At 40.8% G+C, this 24,506-nt stretch overlaps 1 protein-coding gene across 1 annotated transcript in view; it reads right to left on the reverse strand.

The window, feature by feature from the left end:
* Positions 1 to 24,506, reverse strand: part of LOC116712897 (integrin alpha-5-like) — a 48,194-nt gene that overhangs the window by 594 nt on the left and 23,094 nt on the right. Inside the window, exons 8-23 of the mRNA XM_032552772.1 lie at positions 23,890 to 23,934; positions 23,707 to 23,750; positions 23,533 to 23,589; positions 21,848 to 21,900; positions 20,220 to 20,428; positions 19,487 to 19,678; positions 19,359 to 19,404; positions 18,759 to 18,872; positions 16,617 to 16,672; positions 16,019 to 16,176; positions 15,471 to 15,608; positions 6,313 to 6,380; positions 1,742 to 1,892; positions 1,433 to 1,525; positions 536 to 615; positions 39 to 119 (exon numbers count right to left, since the gene is read on the reverse strand). Of these exons, the coding sequence (XP_032408663.1) occupies positions 39 to 119; positions 536 to 615; positions 1,433 to 1,525; positions 1,742 to 1,892; positions 6,313 to 6,380; positions 15,471 to 15,608; positions 16,019 to 16,176; positions 16,617 to 16,672; positions 18,759 to 18,872; positions 19,359 to 19,404; positions 19,487 to 19,678; positions 20,220 to 20,428; positions 21,848 to 21,900; positions 23,533 to 23,589; positions 23,707 to 23,750; positions 23,890 to 23,934 (1,585 nt within the window). The remainder of the gene's footprint in view (positions 1 to 38; positions 120 to 535; positions 616 to 1,432; positions 1,526 to 1,741; positions 1,893 to 6,312; positions 6,381 to 15,470; positions 15,609 to 16,018; positions 16,177 to 16,616; positions 16,673 to 18,758; positions 18,873 to 19,358; positions 19,405 to 19,486; positions 19,679 to 20,219; positions 20,429 to 21,847; positions 21,901 to 23,532; positions 23,590 to 23,706; positions 23,751 to 23,889; positions 23,935 to 24,506) is intronic.

Consider the following 24,506-nt stretch of genomic DNA (forward strand, 5'->3'; position numbering starts at 1 on the left):
TGAAAGGTTGTGCTGGAAGGCTGGTGATGAAGCTTTACCCCTGCAGGATCACCTCAGCCTTGGCAGCAACCTGCACCTCCAGCAGAACCTCGTTACTGTCAGAGTTATTGAAGTTTTTACTGCAACACAGACAGAAAACCTCCATGATTAACATGTTTTTAATCAGCTCCAACTACTGAAAGAAAATTTAATGAATTTCACTTTGGAGGCATGACTCCCAAGGCTCCTTATACAACTGCTTTACTTCCAATATGATACCGATTTTGCAGATTTGAGTATTGGCCGATACTGATATTGACCTGATATGATATCAGAATGAATCATACATATCTTTATTACTTATTTTGAAGTGTGGAATGTTAGAAAAGGCTTGATCATGTGATATTACTCAAAGAGAACAATAGTTAACAACAACAGGTATGAGAAGAAATACAGCAAATACTGGGGCGGACTAAATAAGCCTTAGAACCCACTCTTGCCTTTTGCTATAGGATGAAATAATGGAAACGAATCTCATCAGACAGTATCAACCTACCTTCGTATTTGGAGCTGAAACTGGACAACATCGTTAGCGTCTGTCAGTCTCGGCACAGTGAATCGAAGGCCGGCCCATAACTACAGATGAAAAAGACAAAGCACTCATTTCTACGGAGCTTGGACTCTTAATGATCAACAAGGGAGACACAGATAGACTGTACTCACAGCATACAACTTACCATTTATGATTGCATCGTTTATCAGGTTAGATAAACTTGTTGAGTTTTCATGTATGTTAGTCATTAAAGGCGCAGTATTGCACTATTCTCCAGTGACATAGTGTCACTTTATAGCACAATCAATAACTATCTTACCTTCAGTTGTTAAAAAGGGCTGTATATACCAAAATGACTTCAAAGAAATTTGACATTGTAATTTAACACCTTGAAATTGGGCCTCTCTGTCTCTTTAAGAAACTCCTGCTCTTTCTGAAACTCCACCTTCAGGAGGTCATTACAACATAGCTGCTCTATTAACCCTTTAACAGCGTTTTTACCAGCGTTGCTCTGAGAAGAAGCCAGCATAATGACCAAAGTTCCACCAGGTGTTTGCTAATTGCTGCTGGCTAGTCTGAAGGAGCTAGTGGGGTAATTGCCGTGGGGAGGGCTGCTCCGTGGAGTTCAGAAGCTTGGAACCTGCAGGCCTGAGGAGGAGCTTTGTCTTGGAGGCAGGGCTAGGTCCAGCCAGGCATTTTGCACAACTGAATGGTTCCCACGGAGTTTTAAAGGATTTCTCAAACATGCATGAAGAACCAAGGCAACACTCCAGGTGAGGGACTGACATTAAACATGATGTTGAAGCTCAAAAAAGTTGATTTTACATAGTACTGCCGTTTTAAAGTTGACTAAATGCGTACAGAGAGTGAAAACAGAATAAAGCAGGAAGCGGTTCTTACGCTGCTGCCAGATTTCATGGGGTTTCCCAGATCGCACACAAGATGGCGGGTCTGGTTATCGGCCTCGTAGCTGCAGGTCAGCTGAGTCAGACTCTGGAAAGGACATCACAGACCGAAACAAGTGATGATCCTTCATATCAGAGAACGTCATAAAAAACTTTGCTGTTGCGCTTTCTTGATAATAATAACATTTCAGAGATGAAATACAGATTTGAAAAAAATGACAATTAAAAATTACATTTACAGTTTTCCAGCAGTAAAACAGCTATAACCATCAGGGTTATTTATTGTGCTGAGTGTTCGCCTCACCCCGTTGTTGCGTGCGATCCCGCTGTAGTCGGCCTCTGGAGGCAGCACCACGTACAGCTCCGCCTCATAAGCCCCTCCCTCTCCCTCGTTCCTGGCATTAAAGATCAAGCTCAAGGCGTTTTCGTCGCCCAGGTAGACCTCTGATTTGTCACTGGAAAAAAGAGAAGACCAACATCACCACCATGCTTCTTCTATACGAAGCAAAACTAATTATAATATTATAAAGTAACTTTTTGGGAGTTGTGGTAAACCATCATGAGAAAGTTATATCACGTTGCATTATATTTTTTGCACAAAATCATTCTCAGCTAATAAGATTTTAGTTCTGCCTAGTTTCATCTCCTTTCAGAATGAGCTGGTTTAAGGTCTCCTGTCACTTTAAATGCAAATAAGCTGCTGCTGGCCACGCCCCCCCACTCCTCAATTACATGTTCAAACTCACATGTGAAAATGGCTGCAAACAGAAATGCAATAATACAACCATACATCTTTGAAAAGCAGAAGTGGAGCCTCCTGAGTTGTTGACCACTTGCCGCATTCTTGTTGGTTAACAAAAATGCGGCAAGTGGTCAACAACAAAACACTTGTCTCTTTTTTTTTCATCCACAATATCAGAAGACTGAAGTCAGAATTCTGAGTAAAAAAAAATCCTCTTCCTTAAAAGTCTGCTTCAAAAGTAGTGAAGTTTCAAATGGGAGACGTGACGCACTGATGATGAGCGGCAAACTTCCCAGTAACACAATTCAATAGTTATGTTTCGTAATGTTATGTCATTTTTTTTAACTTTTCATGCGCAAGTCAAAAGAGAAAAAAAAAACACACACAATTCTGAAACAGAAATACAAGACAAAACTAATACAGAAATACATAAACAATATTTAAATTCCTGTCAGAGGCAAGAACACTGTCCTGATGTTGGTTGGTAAAATGTTGGACCCAACTTGAGGACAGAAACATCCAACCAAAGACACCAGGACAAACACAGGACTGATGGGAGAAGACATGAGGATCTGGCAAGTTGTGGGTGAGACTGAAGAGCTGAAATACTGGGGAGTTGTGAGTATGACAAAAGAACCGGGCTGATGAGTTAATTGATTACAGGTGTGGATGGTTGGAGCAGCAATCAGGCTGATGGAGGAGAGAAGGTGGTGCAGGGAGCTGGGAGGTTACACAGGGGAACACAAAGGAGCTGGGAATAATTCTAATATTAAAGAAACACTAAAACTAGAGACAACATGATAAACTATGAAGGAACCAAAACAGAGACAAGGCTGATCTAAAAATAATAAGAATGAAAGAACACAGAGCTAGAGTAAGTAGAAGGACTAAACAAAGAACTAGAATCACTAAAGAACAGACGTAGACTCAGACATAAAAGAGGAACTGAACCTAGAGCTACGAAATACCTAAGAAATAAACATAACTAGAAACACTATGAAGGACTGAAATAAAGAAAACTAAAACAAGACAAATCTAACCAAAATAACGACACTACCCTGAAAGGTATAACTAGAGTGAACTAGAAAATACTGTAGGTGATAGAACAGAAACACACAGAAAAACAAACTCCCAACCCAAAACCCAGAATCCTGACAAACACAAAGTGTAGAGTGAAAAAGGTGAAGGTGTAAAAACAAGTTTTTTACACCTTCACTTTGTTATATTTAGAGCATCAAAATCAAAGCAGCACAATCTTTCCTGTACATTTTTCTAAAACATATCCTGGAATTCCAGATTAGTCTGTAGACAAACCCATAAAATAAAACATAATCAAACCTTATTTGTTTTGCAAATTGATTTTTAGACATTTTTTTTATTTAAAGAGTGAAAAACAACATTTTAACTCCTCACAAAATCATCCCACACCTGAATCCCTTTAACTGAAGTACAATTGTTTTTGATATTCATCCTGACAGCAAAGCACAAGAAATCACCTGGAGGCAGTGACTTAGATAAGATAACACAGAGATAATACTACTAATAAACTCATCCAAAAGAATAAGATTAAAACAAACCATGGATAATCAGAATCAGAGTTTCATGACAATTAGGCCTGTAGCCAAATTAAAACAATAAATCAATTCATCACATGACAAATTAAAAACATTTCCATTTAAATGATGTATTGTTTTTTCTCTTTTCCCTCTTTCTATTAAAACTGGATGATAAAAGTCTTCAGTCTGGTGTTTTGGTCTCCACTAGAACATCTTTCTGAAGGACCACTTTGTTTAAGAGACTTTATCATTCATTTTATTTGTTGTTTTGTTTATGTATTTTGGATATTTAAAATGTCTTCCAGGTCCAGTTTTAAATGTTCATTAGAATTTACAGTTCATTGATCTTTGACAATGTGTTCTTGCGCTATCATTATGCTCTTTCCCTCATATTACTTGAAAATAACTTCAAAACAACAATATTATCGTTTATCACAATATCCCCTGAGACCATGTATCGCCCAGCAACATTTGTCACGGTGACAGACTCATAAACAGTGCGCCTTTCTTTCAGCCGTTGCCGGTCGGGAACCCGAGCCGAACCCGATCCGCTGTGATTTGTCTCAGGAAATCGACCCCCCCATGCAGTAACGAGCGCCAGCACATTTTAACTGTCATGATAAATTCTCTCCACAACCTCCAGGGCCGTGGCCACTCCCCATCTGCCGCCGCGCCGTAAATCCACGTTTCTATTGAGCAGGAGAAGGAGCTACGAGGTCCGTGGAGGGTTTGGACTGGGGGTCTTCTTTCATTCCCCCTCCTGCCCCCCGGTCTGGACGCAGTGACCCTTCTCTAGGTAGAATAACCAGATGATTTTAATTAGGCCAGGAAGCAACACTGATGGAATAGCACCAACTCTCAACAGATGCTGAGAGTGAAAAGGGAACTGCAGCCCACCGCTGAGACGCAACACAGTCACTTCATTTAAGAAAAAAGAAAACCCCAGGGTGAACGGAGGACGCTCAGTCAGAGCGCAACAAACACAGTGATAAACCTCGGGGTTCATCCTGGATGTTAAACGGCCCATCATTAAGGAATGTTGGCCCAGGAAAGCAAACTGCTGATGTTTTACAGCGAGGAGGAATTCTTCTCATGCGTGTGCTGAATCACTTGGCCTTGAAGCGGATCCTCAGGCAGAACTTCGGGCCTCCGTGGGAAACTTGTAGCGTTGATTGGATTTCTGCTGTGAAGAGGAATCACATGGCCGCATAATTCAAAACACTCCTCATAACAGAACTGGCTGCGTGGGAGGAGGAGCGAGAGCCTGCGTGTGTGTGTGTGTGTGTTCGCTCCACGGACGGGAGGGGAAACACACCGACTCATATCTCTCTGGTGTTCATTCACAAACAGAGAACGATTAAATATCCATCCTACCAGACTGAGCCAAGAGTATTAAATCATTCTGGGACTTACACAACCTGCTGCAGAAAATCTCCGTTCAGATGTGAAACGTGACACTCCGGGCCTTGGCAGCATTCAAAGCAGCCAATGCTCTTCTGAAGACGATCTCTTCTATTACGGCGCTTAAAATGACATTTCAACACACCAACAACTCTGGTTCAGTCCGTCATCTGTGTGCTGAGCTCAGATGCTACTAGAATTGATGTAGCTGAATTCGGGTAATGTCTCTTTAATTTTTGTGTCTTGGAGCTGCCGCAGTGGTCGGCCCAGTAACACCAGTAACACCAGTAACACAGAATCAGAATATACCTTATGAATCCCAAAGGAGAAACAGATTATTTGTTGACCAGTTACTTCATCCAAAGTGTTATATATAAGCAAGTACAAACATAAAAAGATAGATACATATGACCAAAAAAATACAAATAAGATAAAAATAAGTATGTACACAGAATTATCTGAATCTCTAAATAAATCTAGAAATTAGACTAGAGTATTTTTTTAAATTATAGAAACTAAAAAAAGCCACAGCCAGAGGAGAGGCCACTAACTTGTTCTAGTCTGTCATCCATGAGATGATGCAGAAAATCATCTCATGTCAGATAATATTTTGTTCAGAAAGCACTCTGTGGTGTCTGCCTGTACGTGTTGCAAGGTTTAATATTTCCACATTGGTTGTGAACTTTCTGGAGTTCCTCCCTGCACCATCTGTGCTGCTGGAGGATTCAGCGACCGGAGCAGTTAGCACCGACGATAAGCACGGCGGGTTCTTATGATTTTGGTTTATATTGGACTGTTACTGAACTTTACATGTTTATTTATGTAAAAACAAGCTTTTTTAAAAAAAATATATGCCTCTGGTACATATTTGTGGGTCAAAATTTCTAATTTCACTTATGAGCTCCAGTCACCATATCAGAAGTAGATATGGTGACTGATGTCGTGTGAAAAAGCTGTAACATGGTGGAAGAGGCTACTGAGCAACAATCTGACAACGTGTTCAGAGTCTAAGCAAACTGGGTTTTAAATATTCTCCTTTTAGTGTAGAAAAGTCTAGTTTGAGGAGTCTGAGTGTTTGGGGTTTTTTAACTAGAGCAGATTAAAGATGCTCAAGGTAGTGAAGTTTTTTAAAGATTTTTAAAAAAAGGAAAATTATGGCCTACACAATATTCTCACCCAATAACAGCCAGTTTGAGGTCAGGGACACAAATGTTGTCCTCTCCGCAGTCCAGCTGAATCTGGGCCTGATGGGAAAACACAGAGACAAACGGCTTCAGGTAAAACAGGAAGTTCATCAGTTCTTTCACTTCATAGTTTTCTAATATTTCTGTTGACATTCAATTCACAGCAGATGTTTAAAATAATGAAAGAAATCACAGCAAATTATGGAGTTATGGGTGCAAAAGTGAAATAATAAATGAAGTAAGTACACCTACAGAAATATATTAGATATTATTCGGGAAAGCCTGTTTTTTTTGTAATATTGACTTTAAGACGGCTGCTGCATGAAGAAGCTGCTCAGGCGTAACTTTCCCATAAATCATTAAATCTGAAATATTCTGGGATCCTTCAGATTTTCTCTGCTCTTCAGTTTTTTCCATACAAATTTTCAGCAGCAAACTTTAAGCAAGTTTCTTTTTTTTCTGCAGAGAGTCTTGTGCAGTGGCTGTGCATAGAGGACATTGCAGTAGAGTGCAGTACTTCTTATTTTTAATGAAAAAAACCACTGTGCTTGTTTTTCTCTCTGGTTTTGAGTATTAAAAGTTTTGAGAACAAAAGTCATGAAATCCTGAGCTCCTGCCCCTTTTATCCTTGATGTCACAACGTCACTATTTTCAGAATCGTCCTGCAATAGCGGGACAAAACCCGCCTCGCCCTAAACACAGAAATGCTTCGGCTGCAGAGAAAACTTCTGACTTTAACTTTATCATTCTGCTAAAAGCCCGGTCCACTACAGGCAGTCTGAGACGGTCCCACCGACTGATATAAAGAATATCTGTCTTTATAACAGACATCCTGATATAAGATGCGGTTGCTTTTAGATGTATTTCCAACTGCAACTGCCACTGCGAGTCGCGACGCAGCTCAAAGCCCCGGTACCACCTGGTACCACCTGGTACCACCTGCTGACTGTTCGCTCTGCTTCTCCTTAACGTTTCTACCAGGCGGGTTAAAGTCGCTGCTGGCGGGATCTGGGCTGGAGGTTCTGGGCTGTAAATAGAACTTTTTATTGCAGAACCTCAAGTCTTAAAGAAAGATTCGGCCCAGAGCATTTAGAGTCACAAAATAAACATCAGAGAAAAAACTGTAGCAATAATTAGAACCGCAGCAAAAAGCCAAACATGCCACAATGAAATGAATCAAAATGTCTCTAAAGCATCGGGGGACTGACAGGGGCCACCGGGGGATTAAAGGTCGATTCCAGAGATGCTCATCGCAGCAGCTGTTCCTCCAGGGCCGGCCCAAGGTAATATGGGGCCTTAGACAGAACCCCCCTCACTCCGGAACCCGTCCTACTAAGAACCTCAGCATCGCTAACATGTTTAAATATAGATAAGGTGAATCTGTGAGAGGGAGACCAGGTTTATTGGCCCAGTTTAAAATCAATCACGCCATATTGTAGCCATGGTAACACAACAATCAAACTATCAAAAATGATTCTTTAAACTTTTACAAAGTACACTTCCTAATTAAATCCTAAATGGACAAATTTTTCTCAGCTGAATGCATTAAATAAAATGTAATAACATTGTCATTCTCTATAAATGATGCTACGGGTTTAGATCTATGGTCTGTGTTACAATTAAACCATTTCTAGGGGCCCCTGAATGTCTGGAGGCCCCTGAATGGCCCCTACCAGCAGCTACTGAGTTTTCTTTGCCTTGATATCTCAGTCTTATAATTCTAGATCTAGAGGTTTAACATCAAACTATTATATAGAGTTAACCCCTTTGAGCTTTTTGATCTATAAATCAGTCTGCAGCCAAGTTGTTCTAGAGGTTAAATAGATATTATTAGGGCTTAATTAGTAAAATGGCAGCAAATTAGCTTATTTCATAACTTTATAACCTTTGACCTTCTCTCCTCTGGTCTGTTTAACAGCTACAGTCTCAGATCAGCTCAGACCTCCAGGACTGTCAGCAGCAGAAACAGAAACTTTATACCTGATGAGGAAAACATAGACTAGATTTGCTTTGCATGATGGCAATGATATAGTATGATCCAATTAAATTCTTGATTAAGAATTTAATTAAGAACTATGTTGTTGTATGATGTTTTAAGATCTTGTTCAATTTGCCCTTTTCTAACTTTGAGGCCCTGGCCCTCCAAAGGTCTCTGCACGGCCCTGAATCCATTCATATACTCTCTATCTGAACTCAACCAGCAAACGTTGCCACAAAGCTCAGAGTGAACAACCATTCATCGCTGCGAGATAAAAGAAACTTTTGCTTCATATGTGGAAAGAAAGCAAAGGAATAAGATGAAGGAGAGTCAGAAGATGAATTCCATCAAAACAATGACATTTCTGCGGAGAGCCTCCATCAAGAAGAGTCGGAACCTCAAAAACACAACTGGGACTCATTTCCCTTGTAGTTTTCTGCAACAGCTGAGTTTATAGAAACCAAAAGGAAAACATGAATGGGATTTGATTTGGCAGGACTGACGTTTCCATATGAGCCCTTGATCTTTTCACGTCCTTCGGTCCTCTCTGCTCTTTGCTCTCATCCGTCCGCAGCGTCGCGCTGTCAGCCACGCCACGGCCTCGTCTGCTCTACATGTGGAAAGCATTAGACTCCAAAATGAATGTCTGACAGAGCGAGGGACAAGGTCGGTGGAGGTTAGTGCCAAACTCTCAGTGAAGAATCCTCCTCCAACTTGTTGCTTTTCGATGTATTTACAGATTATATGAGTGAATCTTTTACTTCCAGTCGTCTTTACTTCAAGCCCACTTTCTTCTCTGTATTTAAGCATACTGTCATGTTCTTCAACCTCAATGAAGAAAATGAAACATGAGGAGAAAGGAAGATTTGTCTTTACTCTCAACGTAAGCAGCATAAACCTAAGAAGCCCTGAAACTCTGAGCTGTAAGATGTGCTGTAAGATGAATCGGTACTCAGCATACTGCGTTGACGTTTGTCAGGACTTATTGTGTCCTGTTCTTCCACTTAGTGCTTCTTTAAGCCTGCAGTGGTAAAAGTTGTCACTGGAGTTTCTCTCCGTTCTCCACTCATGCTGAACAGTGCCTAATGTTCCTTTTGTGCTTGGAAAGAATGTCTAATGTAGACGTGAACTGGAACACCTCATAAAGTCAGAACTCAGAGTGGAAAAGTCTGAAGTTCTCCACCGACTCCGAACTCCACGTCCGAAACGGGGAGCGGAGGTGAAGTTTAACTTCTGATGGTTTGTGTCTCGATAAATCCATCAGACATGTAGTCCTGAGCAACCGTTGTCTTTTAGCAAACTCTGGTGGCTCCATGCATGTGTTCAAAGGAGTTGAGGGGATTTGAAGTGGGGTTCTGTAAGGAAGGGATGAGCAGCCAACATCTTTCCTTGGAGTAGATGATTCTCTTTGCTTTCTATTGTTTGGTTATTGACATGCAGTAAGTGGTTATTACTCTGATATCCCCTGGTGAGACATGTGAGTAAGAGCCGATTTCACACTCACTTGAACCAGTGAAATTCTTTTACACAACTTAACTTTAACAACAATGTAGTTTGTGTTTTAAAAAGTGTCCCCCCCCCAACCTTACTGGTTGGTTAAGGTCCTAGTTAATGTCTGTTCTCTATGCTCAGCTCATGTTTTCTGTTTGGAGGATGGCTACGCTGCCAGTGCCGCTCCTTTGATGCCCTCACTTCCCCTTCACTTACCTTCTCTCCACTTAGCTGTTTCCACTCACCTGTCTTCAATCACCTAATTGCTCCCCCAGGCATTTCCCACTTCCTGTTCATTCCTGTGTTCAGTCATGTCAGTCCAGCCACATTGTTTTAGCTTCAGTTAGATAAGATACGACTTTATTGACTCCACCACAGAGAAATTCAGATGTTTAAAACCGCCAACGGAAGCAGAACAAAGAAGCAGGAGTTAGGATAGACTATGGAGTATTTTTTTTAAAAAATGTAAATAAAAAGAGGCGTGCCGTGGTGGCGTAGTGGTTAGCGCGACCCATATTTGGAGGCCTTGAGTCCTCGACGCGGCCGTCGCGGGTTCGACTCCCGGAGCCGGCGACATTTGCCGCATGTCTTCCCCCCTCTCCTTCCCCATTTCCTGTCAGCCTACTTTCATATAAGGGACACTAGAGCCCACAAAAGACCCCCTGGAGGGGTAAAAAAAAAGAACACAAATTCATTGCTAATACACAAACAACAATATAATTATATTATCATTTGTAATCACTATGATTTGGTGTTTGATTATTTATTTGTTCTCGTTGACAGAAGCTTCAATCAGCCGTCTGTATCTGAGTTTCTGTTACAAATGTGCACAAAATGTTGTCCATATTCCACTAATGTCAAAAGAACACAATTTTGCAATTGCAGTGTTTGCACTAAATTAAAAAAATGCTATGAAAATCAGACATGAATACATTTGTTCATGCGATAAGTCCTGTAACGGATAGTGAACTATTTAAAATAAATTGCCCAAATAATTTATATTTGTAGACTATTTATTGTAAATTATTCAAAGTGAATTTTCTAAATTAAGAATGTCACAGATTGTTTATGGATGTTTGTCTGTTTTGATTAGCATTGTTGGTGGTTTTTATTTTGTTTTGTTTAATGGTATTTACACTTTGTAATGTTTTGGGGGGTTTTGTATGTACCTCACGGGCTGCCGTAGCTAATGAGGGCAGGCCCTATAAAGCTGGTAGAATCATTGTGCCAATCAATGACTTGAACTGTAAAAACATGAAGAAATCAACACTTAGTGTTCCCCAGTGAAAGCAGCGAGGTACGTTTTGTTTTGTTGTTTGTATTGTAAGTTTATGTTTTGTATTCTAATATTTGTATATGTTTTAGTTTTCACGGTGATTGAGATGACTGTGATGATCATGGTGGATCTGAATCAAAGAAAAATAAAACGATAAATTCACCCGTTGAGACTGGCTGAGTAATTCAACTGCTGGGGAGCTGCTACAAGTCCTTAAAAAACATACTGCGCCATCATCCTTCAGCTACTTCCTGTTGTCTTCTTCGTGGTTTTTGCCAGCAGTAACATCCGGTTGTTGGCCATGTCATTTGTGCGATGCAAAAAAAAAAAAGTGTTTCTATTGCAGTTTTGCGACATAAACTAATTGCAATATGACCTAAAACCACCTCATCCCGGGACAGAAACTTTTTTATCTGAATTTTTTTTTTTTTTAAATTGCAACATTTAAGTAAATTTACTTTCATAATTGAATTTGCACAATTATATTGTTGTTATGGCTTCGATGTGACATCATGTGAAAAAGTTCAAGGGTCAGTGGTGTAAATACTTCTGCAGAGCAAACTTTCTTCAGTGCAAAGATGCATCTAAGGAAGATCAGACCTTTTGCCTTAGAGGGGAAACTTTTATGCCTGAGTTTACATGCAGCGACTAATGTGTGTTGAAACTTCTCAGTCCTCCAGCTTCCTGATTATTTTCCACTTCACATGACAGATTTTCCATGTGGCCTCTGACCACATAACACTGGGTTCTGGGATCATCTGATCTTACATTTAAACTGAAAGAAGAGTGAAAGAAGGGTGAAATTTCTGGCACGTCACGAGAAAATGACAGATGCGGCGTTTAAAAACCAATCGCGTTCTCGCTTTGCCGTGAATCGCTCTCATAAAGTTGCAGGTTGTGAGGCTGGGCCTATCACCTCACGCAAGACAGGAGCCTGCACAACAAACCAGGAGCAGATGTGTGAGCAGCGAGCAGTGCCCCACCCAGACTGAGCTGTCAGAGCTTCCTTTGTGTTTGTGCAGAGCCGTGACCCATGTGGCTCCGCAGACACTCCCCTTCTGTATGTATGAAACACAAACAGGAGCAACGAGACGGCGCCTCAGGTTTGGGATGCACCGATCCACTATTCTATACCAATATAGGTTTGGTATCGGCCAACAACGAGCCGATACTGGAAAACAGCTAAAATTACTTAAAATGTTTCTTTTTAAAAAAAAACACAGACATGAACAAAGTGAATTACACATTTATCTGATAACTCTGTACCACTAGAACACTTAAATACACCAACAGCTTCACAAGCCTGGTCAAACACACAAAAACACCTTGAGTTTGTTCAGTCAGTGTAACTAGGAAAATAACATCCAATGTAAAATCAAAAATAAAGGAACTGAAAATGGCAAAAACAACAAGTTGACTACATTGATCAAACATGTAACAAATAAACTGCAACAAACCTTCTGTCAAATGGTTCAGAAAGTGTGATTAGGAATTCTAAATGTAATGTAAAATAATTAATAAAAAATGGTGTTGCTCAGAGCACAAAGCATAGAATTGGACTGACTAGATCTGCCCTCATGGATCGCCACCGATACCCAACTTAGAATTTTGTTCAATATCAGGATCGATACAGATATTAATATTGAATCAGTGCATCGCTACTTCAGGTATCAGCGTCAATAAAAAAATCCTTTAACTTACTCTGCTTTGAAACAACAATCTCTATTTTCATTTTAATCCATTTTTCTGCATTAACAGGATCACAGGGCGTTCTGCCGGGGTGAGCAGAGGAAGTCACAGGCGTGTGCGGGGCGGGCGGCTCTATTTTTGCACGTGGTGATGTTTATGACATCATCCGCTATGCTCTTGTGGTGACCGTCAGTTTGGTTCCTAAAACTCAAGCTCTGTGGCCGTGTAAGTGGTGTGGTCTCTGGTTTCACTGTGGTCAGTTAACGTTCAGGCGTAACTCCTCACAGAGCTACGCTCTCTAACCTCAGAGGTCTGAGAGAAGGCTGGACCAAACGGATCATTCGAGACAAATCATCTCCTTTTTCACGCCTCCTGAATCAGAAACCACGTTTATTCACCGGGTTTGTGCAACAGTTTGATCTTCATGGAGAAATGAAAAAAATCTGGCAAATCAATGTTCAGAATATTAAGTAAGGTTTTATTAGGAAATAGAGGTCAAATCTGTCTACACAGCAAAAGCTTTTTTCAACATGATGTGGGTCTTCTTCTCTTTGGCTACGTTCACTCTGTAGGTCTGATTGCATAATTCTGTTTTTCTGTATTTTCCAGGCACAGAGTCATTTTATAGCACAATACCTATTTTAACTTCAGTTGTTATAAAAATGTTTTACATAACATATATGACTTAAAAGAAATTTGACTTTATAATTTAACCCTTTGAAATTGGGCCTCAGTCTCTTTAAAATCTCCTGCTCTTTCTGAAGCTCCGCCTTCAGGAAGTCATCACAACATGGCTCCTCTATTGACCTTTCAGCAACGTTTTTTTTTTGCTAGTGTTTCACTGAGAATGAACTCAGCAGATGTTTGCTAATTCCTGCTGGCTAGTCTGAAGGAGCAGAGTGGCTCGCACGCTTAGAAACTGCAGTTCAGAGGAGGAGCTGCGTCTCCAAGGCAGAGCTATGCCCACCCAGGCATTTAGCACAGCTGAATGGTTGTCATGGAGATTAACGTATTTCTCACACACGCATGAAAGAATCAAGGCAAAACTCCAGGTGCGTTTATGATGAGGGAATATCATTATGACATGATGTAAAGCTCAGAAAAGCTGACTTTACATAACACTGCCCCTTTAAAACAAAAACCTTCTAGTCGTGTGAGTCCCTTGCCTGCAGTCTGTGTGTGTGTGTGTGTGTGGGTGGGCGTGCGTGCGTGTGTCTGGGAGCTCGGTCAGCTGAGTTCAGCTCCACTAATCGGTTCTCTTTACCTGAACAAGAGTCAGAAAACAAACAGGGTGAATGAATGTGGTTACGGCCAAATGAAGCCGGTTCTAAACGTGTTTCATTGGACTGCTTCAACTTCGCCAGCGCTAAACGGAGGCTTAGAGACTTGGACGTGTTTTATTCCTCTGAACTGTAGAAACACAAAGAGCCACACGAGATGAGCAGCTGAACAGAGTCTGAGCCAGAAAAAAACACAACTATGCTAAATGTTTCTAAAGCTCCTGAATTCACCGAGGTTTGATTGATTATCTTTGCTCCAGAGTGTGTCAATGTGCAGACACTGTGCAGACGTGGGCAAACCCAGGATAAATAAATGGCCTTGTGCTGTGCAGATGCTGTTCTTTAGCAGGATCAAAGATCACAACCGTGCATTTTCAATGATCCAGTTAATGTCCAGACCTAGAAGCAATTTCAAATCTGTGGTGAGATAAAGACACTGGCCATCCAATCTGATAGTAATTAAGATATTTGACAAAGAAGAATGAGCAATAATTTCAGTCTATAGATAAACAGAGCAGGTAGAGACCTAAAAGATTGCAGCTCTAACTCCAGGAAAAGGTGTCACTGACTCACGGAGGCAAACTATAAATGATTTCCAGACTTTTCTGATTTTTTATTTATCGTGTCATTCTCCTTCTACTTCATAAAGCACAATATGTTCTCACAATCACTGAAAATTCCACCTAAATATGAAGGATGAGGATTGATGTTCTGCTTTAAAGCCCAGCAATAGTAAAAATCTGAGTGTGTATTCACACCGGCCCTGTTGATTTTGTTGTTAATGGAACTCCAGTCCGTTTCCCGGGGAAATCCCGTCCATTTGGTGAGGTGTAAAGGCTCAAGCAAACGCTGACGAGGACCAAAAAAGTGAACTTTAGTCCACCTACAAACCTCAGTCCATGGTTTTGAAAACATTTAAAAGTCATGGAGTCAATATATGCAACAGAAGATCTGAGAGCAGCGCAGCAGACTGAGTACTTCATGTCCTCTGAATGAGAGATAACTTGTGGTCATTTCTGCTGTAAATGCCATTTCCACACCAGCTGAAAATGTAACAAATGTTGGAATTTTGATCTGCCATGGAGCCAAATGTAGCGAATGTGACGACACAAAGCTTTTACAATATTCACAGAATCTCTGCACTGTGAATCTTGTGACTCAATCCCCTGATGGCTGTGGAGGAAAATCACTCGCAAACAACAAATTTTACAATTTTATCAAACTTAAAACATTTAGAAACCTCAGAATCGATATATGCAACAGAGGATCTGAGAGCAACGCAGCAGACTGAGCACTTCAAGTCCTCTGAATGTCAAAGAAACCGCTTTGACCCATGCCACCATTCTACCAGAAGTGAGAACAGATAATCCATTCATTATGTTGGAACAGTAATGTTTATGGTGGGTCCTGCGCCAAGCAGGACATAATGATCCTACCTTCTGCTCTACACGTTGCTCTGTCTGGTAGTCGAGGATGGGACTGAGGCCGTGTTGATCCGCCGCCACCCGACCATCCAGACTGAAGTTCAGGCTGATGTCGATGGGAGAGAGTTTATCCCGAAACTCGTCCTCGGCCTGCAGCAGAGACAGAGACAGTGAAAAACCCAGCAGTTACAAGCTGGAGAAGGAGACGGCAGAAAAAGCATGCAGAAGAAAAGAGATTGCAAACTGTAGTTGAAGTCAAAACACTGAATCACTGTGGTGAGTTTTTACAAATGAGGGGACTGAACTAGTGACTTGTGACTCCAACCCCTAGCCAGTCAGGGACACACAGTTTTCTGATGCTGCATTTTCAGCCTGACTCCACAAAGTAGGTTTTAAAAAAGGCGTTGGTACCAGGCAACCATTATTGGTGTAAAACTATTATACCCGAGTCCAGCTTCACTGAGTAGGTACTAGAAGAAAAGGGTATTGGCTCACTAAACAAATACTTTGTTTATTGCTATTGCTGTTTTTTGAGGGGAACACACAGTTCAAAGACTCACCCGCAGGTAGATTTTGATTTCATGGCAGAACCCTTGACCATTTGTGAGGTTTAGGGTCCTCAGCAGGGTGGGCTGCTGGCTCTCCAGGAACAGCGCCCTCCTCACAGACTCCTTCTGGTTCTGCTTTGCTCTGTCTAGCTGCACTTCCACCAGGAAGCCTTCAGAGTCCACACAGTGGTGGAAACACGCATAGAAAAAAAAAAGAGTCCATCATCTCATTGCTTTTGGAATGTCAATGTATGCATAGCCACAGATAAACACTCTGACTGAAGGCAAACACACATGCACAGATAAATCCTCTTTTCTCTTCTGTGCTTCTACTGAGAAGCACATAAAACATCATCACACACCACATTAAAAACGCAGCAGAGACAATACAGAACACCATATTTTAAATAAACACACACACACTTCTCTAAACCGTACCCTGTATTTACACAATTGCTCTTTCATCTTGATCCTAACTGCCAAATTGACCGCAGAGAGGTCCAGCATACTTGTGGCTGCACAACAAAAGCAAGGTAATGGGGACCATGTGTGTGTGTGTCGGGGGGTGTGTGTGTGTGTGTGCCACTGTGTAGGGGTGAGCATGTCTTACCTAAATGAGAGGGGAGGTGCTTCCCATAGGCCTCCAGACAGAACCTGGTGCTCACACTGCAGGTAGAACAAGAAGAAAAGCTACTGCTGTTCATTCATTATCCATTATTTAGTCGTTGTTCAAGCACAAAGTTACAGTAATCTACAGTAACTGAACAGGCTGATGTTCCTCCTTGATATGGATATGTGGGTAATGTAGTTGGACGTGGTTTTGGGGAGGTGAAACCGAGCTGAGAAATATATTTACAGGGGTGTGAAAAAGTGTTTCTTCCGTCCTGATTTCCTTTTTTAAAAAATATCTGTCAGACTTCAGTGTTTCAGAACATCACTCTAAATATTAGTCAAAGGCAACACAAGTAAACAGAAAATACATTCACCGACTCCAGGCTCAGGCCTGAGTACTGCCACACCTTCTGTTTATCAAGACATCAACAGGACCTGCCTGTGACTCGATGGGCAGAGCTGTCTTACAACTTGAAGGTTGCAGGTTTGATTCCAGCTTTCTCCCGTCACATCAGGATGTGGCGGGAGAAAGGAAAAACATTCAACCTCAATCTGAAACCAACAGTGATCCAAAACACACCATCTCTGAATATGTGAAGAAAAGCTAAATGCAGACTTTGGAGTGGCCTAGTCAAAGTCCTGACTTGAATCCTATTGGTTCTGTGGCATGAACTTAAGAAATGCTGCTTCCTTGTGGCTGAATTAGAACAATTCTGCAAAGATGTGAGGCCAAAATTGCAGTTATTGCTGCTGCTGGAATCAGGTTTTTCCTCCCTTAATAAACAACTGGATTCACAAACTGCATTTTGTGGGTTTTTTGTTTTGTCTTTGACCAATATTTAAATTGGTTTGATGTTGGGAAACACTGATGTGTGGCAAACGTGCAAAAAACAAACAAACAAGGAAATCAGGAACGAGGCAAACATAATGTTACACCCCAGTTCACAGAAGTTTTAAATTCAACCATGATCTGGATTTGTTTTTATCTAGACTGATCAAAGCTTCAGAAAAACTCTTATCTTAATGTTGTTCATGTGTGTCAGAAGTGGAAAATAGTCCAGACTGACACTAATTCACAAGCTGGTTTCTGTGGTTCTGACTGACAGCAGCAGGTTGGAACAAGACCTAAGGGAGCCAGCGAGTGTCAGGAAAACAACCTGTCTTTTCTTACTTATATCCATCTTTCCTTCTTTCTTTCTTTTCATTTTCCAATCTGTCATTATTCTGGCAGCTCTAGACTCGCACTACACCAGACCGTGTTTGGTTCAGGGCAGACGTAAGAGGATGGACACCTTCCAAAAAGTTTCATTTTGACTCATCAGTTCACAGAACAAGTTTTAAAAAGTCCTAAAACATGAATCTTTGACGTTCTCTCTGGTCACTCGTGGTTTTGGTTTTCCCGTATGGAAGCCATTTTTGCCCAGTCTCTTTCTTATTGTTGAGTCATGAACTTTGACCTTAACTGAGGCAAATGTTCAGTTAGTTTGAGTTTTGGTCATACAGCACCACTTGAAAATAGCATCCTAAGAGCAGGTGTTAAACATATTTTTTTACTAAACCCACGTTTCTGTTTTACAAATCCTTTTCTTATTAGTCTGATGCAATATTCTAATTTAGTATTTTCTTATAAGCTGTAAGTGAAAAATCAGCATAATTAAAAGATGTAAAAACCTTCAACATCCGTCTGTGTTTAGGGTGTGAATAGTTTTTCACACCTCTGAATGGATAGATAAAATAGAGCAGTAAAGTCATATTGTTGACCAGCATGGGATTCAAAAGTCAGCAATCCGTGTTAAGCTCCTAACTGCACAACTATTTTCTGCTCTTTTTCCATTTTTCTTCCAGCTGTTCTCCCTTTTTTCGTCCTCACATCCTTCTTGTTGCCAAGGCAACAAAAAAATAACAAGAAGCACTAAAACAGTACTTCCTTGTATTCGCTTAAAGAGGCTGAGATTAAGACGCCTGCCAATTTGGCTGACGCCACACACCAAATCTAAAACTGTTCCACACTTACGGCTAGGAAGTGGAAACTGTGGAAAGAGACTGAAAGCAGAATAAGTTCTCCTACTCTGAACAAAAAAAAAAAACATTTATGTGTTGGACAAAAACTAGATAAAATGGAAATAGGCAGAGTCCATACCAGGAAACGGAGACGTTTCTCTCTTCTGTGATGAGCGAACAGGTCTTCTCCTCCGGGCTGAACATGGCCGGCTGCACGGTGAGAGAAGCACCGGCTCTCACTATCGGCCGCGCTCTGATGGGGAAACACACAGCACGACTAAATGGCAAAGAAAATGTATGTAAACATCTGAATATGAACAAAGTATAAAAAATACGTTAAAAAACAAATCCTCTTGGGATGTTCTACCTCTCAGCATTTGAGTATCTCTCTTGTAATCCTATTTTTTTGTCATTTATTAAATATCACTGTACAAAATAAATTGTACACTACATTAGAAAAAAAGCATTAAGTAAGTGTGTGTTTGTAGTTTTCCACAGTCAGTAAACATATGGAAGATGAATCACCATCGAGTGTTTTTCAGCACTTTTTCACGGAAGAGTAAAGGGAAAGTTCAGTCTCATTTTGCACAAGCAGCCACTGCTTTGTGTTGGGTCCATTACATTAAACACTAAAATTCATTCAAGTTTATTAAAACGTGACAAAATGTGAAACAGTTCACAGAGTGTGCATACTTTTTGTCAGACACTCACTGTAAATATGCAAAGTGAGGAATAATACCTGTACAGGACGGCCTTATCAAGGCCGAAAGCACCAACAATCAGATCTGCAAAAAGCAAAATGAAGACATCAAAGTAGAGGCTTCATAGGTAAAAGTTGCATAAATGACGAATCCCGCTCTCTCGTACCTGGGTAGCCGTTCTGATCGATGTCCATGTCGCCTCGCAGAGCAAAGCCGAAGCTGGCAGGGAAAGAGCTGGAAGCCCATTGGCCAGAAAGAACCTGAGTGGGCGTGTCCTTCAGTCCTCCAGCGTGACCGTTATGGATGAAGACCACGCCCTGCTGCTGGTCTCCGCCGTACGGACAGCCGACGGCCATGTCTGATTTCAGACAGCAACAGAACAGCATTAAAGCTCTCCATTCATGTGTTTGAACTGGAACGTTGCCAGGCAACATGATGCGGTTGTAAGTGTGAACAGGCAGCAAAATTCTCAGACGATATCAGGAGATACTGACTTTTTCCTAATGGGATCTACTGTTTTTAACCTTTCACCTTTTCTGCGTCATACTCATTCAGGCAAAACATTCTGTTTTCTCATCTCTACTAATTTCAAGTTTGATTGAGGAATATTGATTTCTATCTCTCTTCTTCTATATCTTGAACTTGTGTCTCTTTATGTGAGAGACACAAGGTGAATACTCATCAGCGGTGGTCAAGCTTCTGCTAATCTGCTAATAACATAGCACAAAATGTCCCAAGTCTTTTCTAAAGAAGTAGGTTTATGTGAATGTGGCAAGATAAACAACTTGTGACCAAAAACCCACAATTTTGCACATAGTTGTGGCGAGAAACCGCAGGCAAATAATTAGATATTGTATCATGGAAGTCAGGACTTCATTAGGTAAAAGGTGCAGGCGTACCGTTGAAGCCATCCTGGTTGAGGTCACCCAGAGGAGCCAGAGAGGTGCCAAACCGACCGAAGACCTGTGAGCCCAGCAGATGGGTCTGAGCCGGCTCCAGACGCAGCGGGCCCCTCTGGAGGTAAACGTACACTTTCCCCAGCTCCTCCAGACGCCCGTTGAACCCCGGGTGCATGAATGTCGGCGCTCCAACAACCAGATCATCCAATCTGTCAACAGTGTGGAAAAGACAGGATTCTTAATAATAAAGACATAAAGATGGAGGCAATAGAAAAGAGAGAATATAAAAGCACTTTGGATCGTGTTTAAAGGAACCAAAGGAGCTCAAGGACTCCTGAAAAACAGAACTGAAACACTGACTCTTTTCATGTGACGTCTCGCTTCAGAAAGCGGCCCAATGTGCCATGGCGGACATCAGAAAAACATATGAGTGATTATTCCTGTAAAGCTTGATTTCAGTATAAAAGTAGCCATAAGGCGCTGCAGGGTTGACAAAGACAGAGGATGGTGACGGATACCAGCCAACAGTTGTAAGAACTGGCAGTGCTCTGTGTATTTGCAGCGAACGCTTAACGTTTGCATACTTCATAAGTCAGTAAAATTACTAAGTTGCTATTAAGTATTGCATTTTAGCCAAGGTATGTATTTAATCATTAGTAGCCATGGGGGAAATGCCTGACCATCATGTAACCTAGCATGTACACAAAAACCCAGGTAGTATCTAGACTTTTGTACACTTTTAAGTCTGCTCTGATGTAAGGAGAAACACTGTTTGTGGCGTCAGTTCAAACAAAGTTGGCAATTTTAGCTAATCAACAAACACTCAGGAGGGAGAAGGTCTGCGTTCATAAGCTAGCTATTTCCAACTTTTGTAAATACTGTTAGCTTATGAACCCCAAGCAGGTGAGCTACTTCCACAGACAAATGTAACTTCACTGCAAAAACACAAAATTTTACTAAGTATATTTTTCCTAGTTTTTAGAGTAAATATCTTAATACCTGTGAAATAAGAGAAAACCAACTGAAAAGTAACATTTTAGCAAGATATGAAAAAGTTCTAGTCATTGGCAGATTATTTCACTAAAAACATGGGCAAAATATATTGTTATAAGAATCATTGTGTGCAAGTACTTTTTCATCAATATTAAGGAATTATTCACTTAAAACTAGCTCATAAAGTTTTAAAGCATAGATTTCTGGATCAGAAGTCCATGCTTTAAAGTTGTTTGTATGTTAATTTTGTCTTGTTTCAAGTGTACTAAGATGTTTGCACTAGAAACTAGACCAAAAGCTACTTGGTATGATTTTGTATTTTTTCTGTGTTGACTTGAACAAGTGGAAGCCTCCATCCTGGCGCCTCAACAGGGTGAACTGACATGGTTACAAAAGGTCAACAGAAGGAAGGAAAGTTCTTGGCCTCTTAGAAAATATACGTCTACTGATTCATCTGCATGGGAAGTGTTCAAAACTCCCTCAGTCGACAGCCGCTCCAGTGAAATCCACACACACACACACACACACACATTTATCTTCTGTTTTAGCGTATTCTCCCTCTGCTCTTATTTCAACCATTTTACATGCCACTACTTGGTGCCACCATGTGCGTCACCGCGCCTCCCTTCACTTACCCGTCGTTGTTGATGTCAGTAGCCGCCACTGCGTAGCCGAAGTAAGACCCCATCTGGAATACATTTCAAACAGGGCCGAGTTAGCCTGTAATCACACCACGGTGCACAGATCCCTCTCTTTTCTTTCATTTTCTCCTGCCTGTCCCTTTCATCTCCTGTCCCCTCCACCACTACCACTCCACAAGATTTGCTCCAAATCTCTCAATACCACAATCCCCTGGAGTCTTTTTTCTCCCTTTTCATGGAAGCTCAGTGTTTGAGCTCCTGCAAGACTGAAGTAACACAAGGAGCTGGAGAACTGGGAGATTCAAACTGTTTCTGGACGACAGAACTGGTCCCTGGTTTACTTTTTTGGGGATTAAATTCAAACAAATAAATTATGTAAATTGTGTTATCCTGAATATTGTCACCTTCCTAAAATAATTGCACAACTCCTTTACTTGCTGTTTTTTTTTCCAAAATAACTTTTGCCAAAAAATGGTTTATGCCATTATTTTAGGAAGGTGATGTGTAGCTACAGAATGATTTATGTTGAATCCTGTTGTAAGAGAATCCAAATACAATATTTCATCGTATTCACGTAGAAAATAGCCAAACTGAAGCCCAATCAGAGCTCCAACATTTGAAGAGTTCAAACGTTCTCAGAAGTTTTTGAGAGATTTCTTTTAATGTTAGGGACAATTGAGTAGAAAACATTTACCTTGACAACACTTACACCATAGTTTTCAAATGTTATCTGTTTCACAAATCAAAACACAACATAACCTGAAGTGGGCGTCCAGATTACATAAAATTCCAATGCAATTTTATTAAAGTTTGAGATTATACATGTGAAAAAGTTCAGGGAGTAAAAATATATTTTCAAGGCACCACCGTGTTGTACGAAGTCATCCTATAAATAACGGTGATGCTAAGCCTGTCACAATAAGCCATCAATCAGTCACATGACAAATTATAATAGGCTCAATAATCTCCTTTTGCATGCTTGCTGACTTTCCTTGTTTCTCTCGTTCCACTACTAGTTTACAAAAGTCCTAATTGGCAGTTTTGTCTATTTTTCCAGTGTGAAGTGTTATTTAGTAATTACATTGTATTGATTTTGAGAGAGAGTATTTGTATTATTATGCCATTATTATAATATTACTTAAAAACGGTAATATCGTCACGTTCCTAAAATAGTGGGCTAGGTAATTTTTTTACCAAAATGATTTTTTCTTTTTTCTTAAACCATCTTTTGACAAAAAATGACTTGAGCCACAGTCATTTCCAGGACAATACATTTGTCAAGCAAAACGTGTTAACGACAGGCCTGTAGGTGTTGCTATCAAAGAGAATTTAAAGCGGTCTATTAAAAATTGGTAAAGCACATATGACTTCAACATGTAACCCAAAAACCACCTAAAGCAGAAGGTCAGTGGTAGGAAGTTTCCCTTACTAAAGCAGAATGAATCTGAGTATAAATGGCGAACTTTGTGCTGCTGCTAAATTAAGCCAGTGACATTTCAGTCACTGAAATGATTCATCATCCCTGAGTGTGTTTTCAGAATGTGGTTTAACATCCAAACTGTTGTGAAACCAGCACCGTATTCTGTTTTTGGCTTTAGTTTAAGGCTTTTCAGGAACTTCCAGCAGTGCTCACTGTAACCTTTGACCCCTCTAAGGGGTCAAGCTCTGGAAACACATACCTGTTCACCCGTCAGGTTCAGCACAGACTTCAGGTCCTTCCCACTTAAAACGGACACCTGCAACAAAACACGGATTTCTATTTTATTAAGAAGAAAAACAGCAATTTGACATCTTTAAACTGTTTTTAAGCTTCCATTTCAAAATGTACGGAACAGTAATAAGAAACTCCTTACTAAACCATACAGCATGAGTCCTTTTGGAACTCCTGCGATGAAATCTGCAAACAGAAACAGGCAATCAGTCCTCGAGTTTTCAAAGGCTCCCGTTTCCTGAAAAGACTTAATAATCCCCTTCCGTTTCAACACAAACATGTATGTTGTTACTCCGGCTCTCTGTACTGTAAATATGACCCTCACCTTCCTCAGCGTCCCCACTGAACTCGCCGCTGGTCACAGAGTAACCTGCAGGAGAGGCGGAGTGGGAGGAGGACAGAGCAAGGCATCGGAGATTCATTACAGTGACTGCAGGATTGCACAGTTTTACATTTCAAGAGTAAATCGGCTTAATGGAAACACACCAGTATAAAAAAACCTTAGTTTTTCTATTAAAAGTTTTGCCGCTAGGATGCGGTGGTTTTTCAGCCGATTTGAAATGTGGTTTTTTTGCAAAACTGCAATGGAAGCCCTATTTTCACATGACACAAGTCACATGATCAGCAACCGGAAGTAGTCGGAGGATGATGGTGAGGGGTGTTTTTTAATGACATTGTGTGAACAGATGTATTCATGTGATTTTAAATGTGTTTCTTAAACACCAACATGGCAAAACTGTGTCATTTTGACATTAGCGGGACATCGACACAGTTTTACGCGCATCTGTAACGGAAACACAGCTGATGTCATTGATGACAACAGAAGTTTTTGGTAAAGCACTTCTAATCATGATCAACAGTTCAGTTTTAGATGTAATACAGAAACATTTCTTCCTCTAGAAGCAAAACGTTTCCAGTTAGGGCTGAAACAGTTAATCGGAG

This window comes from Xiphophorus hellerii, chromosome 22 (assembly GCF_003331165.1).
Source record: "Xiphophorus hellerii strain 12219 chromosome 22, Xiphophorus_hellerii-4.1, whole genome shotgun sequence".
NCBI classification, from domain to species: Eukaryota; Metazoa; Chordata; class Actinopteri; order Cyprinodontiformes; family Poeciliidae; genus Xiphophorus; species Xiphophorus hellerii.